The sequence below is a fragment of the Scylla paramamosain genome, unplaced genomic scaffold (assembly GCF_035594125.1).
Source record: "Scylla paramamosain isolate STU-SP2022 unplaced genomic scaffold, ASM3559412v1 Contig2, whole genome shotgun sequence".
Classification (NCBI taxonomy): domain Eukaryota; kingdom Metazoa; phylum Arthropoda; class Malacostraca; order Decapoda; family Portunidae; genus Scylla; species Scylla paramamosain.
Window position 1 is genome coordinate 1,927,501 of NW_026973667.1, and position 2,500 is coordinate 1,930,000.

At 44.6% G+C, this 2,500-nt stretch overlaps 1 protein-coding gene across 3 annotated transcripts in view; it reads left to right on the plus strand.

Annotated features, from left to right (window-relative positions):
- LOC135096008 (uncharacterized) overlaps positions 1-2,500 on the plus strand; it is an 11,275-nt gene that overhangs the window by 796 nt on the left and 7,979 nt on the right. For all 3 annotated transcript variants that reach the window (XM_063997190.1, XM_063997191.1, XM_063997189.1), the window contains exon 1: positions 1-1,499. This exon is cut by the window's left edge. In XM_063997190.1, the coding sequence (XP_063853260.1) occupies positions 580-1,499 (920 nt within the window). In that variant the 5' untranslated portion in view covers positions 1-579. The remainder of the gene's footprint in view (positions 1,500-2,500) is intronic.

Consider the following 2,500-nt stretch of genomic DNA (forward strand, 5'->3'; position numbering starts at 1 on the left):
TGTGGTATAGAAGAAATATTTGATAAAAACAATGAGAAAACAAAAAAAAACAAATAATTAAACACCGAATAAAAGAAATGCAAACAGAAAATTGATAAAAAGGAAGAAGGAAAGGAAGAAAATAGTTGAATAGTGAACAAATTAATAAACAGAGGAATAGGAGAAAAAAGGATTAGAGAAAAGAAGGAAGGAAGAAGAGAAGGAAGATGATAATATTGATGTGAAAGAGAGAAAAAGAAGAAAAAGAAAGAGAGAAAGGAAAAAAATAAATGCACTTGATAACAGAAGGAGGAGAAGGAGAAAGAAGTAAAGGAAGGAAGTGAGAGAGAGAGAGAGAAAAAATGAAAAAGGAAAAGAGAGAGAGAAAAAAATAAAGAAAATTAAAATTGAAACGAACGAAAAAAGAGAAAAACAAAGAAACATTAACAAGTAAACAAGAATAAAGAGAAAAAATAAGTAAAAGAGAGAGAGAGAGAGAGAGAGAGAGAGAGAGAGAGAGAGAGAGAGAGAGAGAGAGAGAGAGAGACAACAACACAAACAAACATAAACAACACTAAAAAATAAGAAATAAACAAAAAAATGACCACTACCTCCACCACCACCTCCTCCATCATCTCCTCCTCCTCCTCCTCCTCCTCCTCCTCTTCCCACCACCCTCCTCCATGTACCTGTAGGTTACGACGAAAACAAAGATTCTTGGCAATTCTTAGCCTCTCTTCAGCCTTCTCTCTCTTCCTCCTTATCTTGCACGCTTCCTCCTCCTCCTCCTCCTCCTCCTCCATCACCTCCTCCTCCTACGCCTTCCAGGAGAGAGAAGGAGCGAAGGAGTTGCCGGACAGGTCTCAATATGTAAAGGAAACCATAAATTTTAATCCTAACCCGATTTTAGTGATGGGAAAAATTTTGACTCCAGCCAGCTACCTGACGGAGGGGGGGCAGGTTAGAAGGGTGCTCATTGGAGGAAAGGAGGGGGTGATGGAGGAGGGGGAGGGGAGGGAGGAAGGAATGGAGGAAAAGGAGGAGAGAAGTGGAGAAAGGTGGGAGAAAGATAGGAGATATGTGTGGAATGAAGGAGAGAGGGAGAGGAAAGGTGAAGGAGAGGAGAGAGAAGAGATAAGAAGAGGAATAAAGATAGAAAGGGGAGAAGATGATGAAGAAGAAGAAGAAGAAGAAGACATAAAACAAATTAATGCAGAAAGAGAAGAGGAGGAAGTGAGAAAACAAATAAAGACAGAAAGAGAAGAAGAAGAAGAAAGAGAAAGAGACCCAAGAAAACAGATGAGGAAAGAAAGAGGAAACAAGAAGAAACACAAAGAAGATGATAATAATAATAATAATGACCCAGACGACCCCCCCCTCCCCCTCCACCCGCTAGCCTACTCCCCCCCTCCGCCCCCACGCCCCAGCCACCCCCCACTACTACTCAGCCTGGACTACTCTCGGCAGCCATACTATCCGTGGAGGACTACTACTGATGAGTGTGCCAACTATGCCACCAGGTACATGTGTGGCACTGTCTGGCACTGTCTGTCTGGCACTGTTTGTCTGGCACTGTTTGTCTGGCACTGTTTGTCTGGCACTGTTTGTCTGGCACTGTCTGGTACTATTTGTCTGGCACTGTTTGTCTGGCACTGTTTGTCTGGCACTGTTTGTCTGGTACTGTTTGTCTGGCACTGTCTGGTACTGTCTGTCTGGCACTGTTTGTCTGGTACTGTTTGTCTGGCACTGTCTGGTACTGTTTGTCTGGCACTGTCTGGCACTGTTTGTCTGGCACTGTTTGTCTGGCACTGTTTGTCTGGTACTGTTTGTCTGGCACTGTCTGGTACTGTTTGTCTGGCACTGTTTGTCTGGTACTGTTTGTCTGGCACTGTCTGGTACTGTTTGTCTGGCACTGTTTGTCTGGTACTGTTTATCTGGCACTGTCTGGTACTGTTTGTCTGGCACTGTTTGTCTGGCACTGTTTGTCTGGCACTGTTTGTCTGGCACTGTTTGTCTGGCACTGTCTGGTACTGTTTGTCTGGCACTGTTTGTCTGGCACTGTTTGTCTGGCACTGTTTGTCTGGCACTGTCTGGTACTGTTTGTCTGGCACTGTTTGTCTGGCACTGTCTGGTACTGTTTGTCTGGCACTGTCTGGTACTGTTTGTCTGGCACTGTTTGTCTGGTACTGTTTGTCTGGCACTGTCTGGTACTGTTTGTCTGGTACTGTTTGTCTGGCACTGTTTGTCTGGCACTGTCTGGTACTGTTTGTCTGGCACTGTTTGTCTGGTACTGTTTGTCTGGCACTGTCTGGTACTGTTTGTCTGGTACTGTTTGTCTGGCACTGTTTGTCTGGCACTGTCTGGTACTGTTTGTCTGGCACTGTTTGTCTGGTACTGTTTGTCTGGCACTGTCTGGTACTGTTTGTCTGGTACTGTTTGTCTGGCACTGTTTGTCTGGCACTGTTTGTCTGGCACTGTTTGTCTGGCACTGTTTGTCTGGTACTGTTTGTCTGGCACTGTT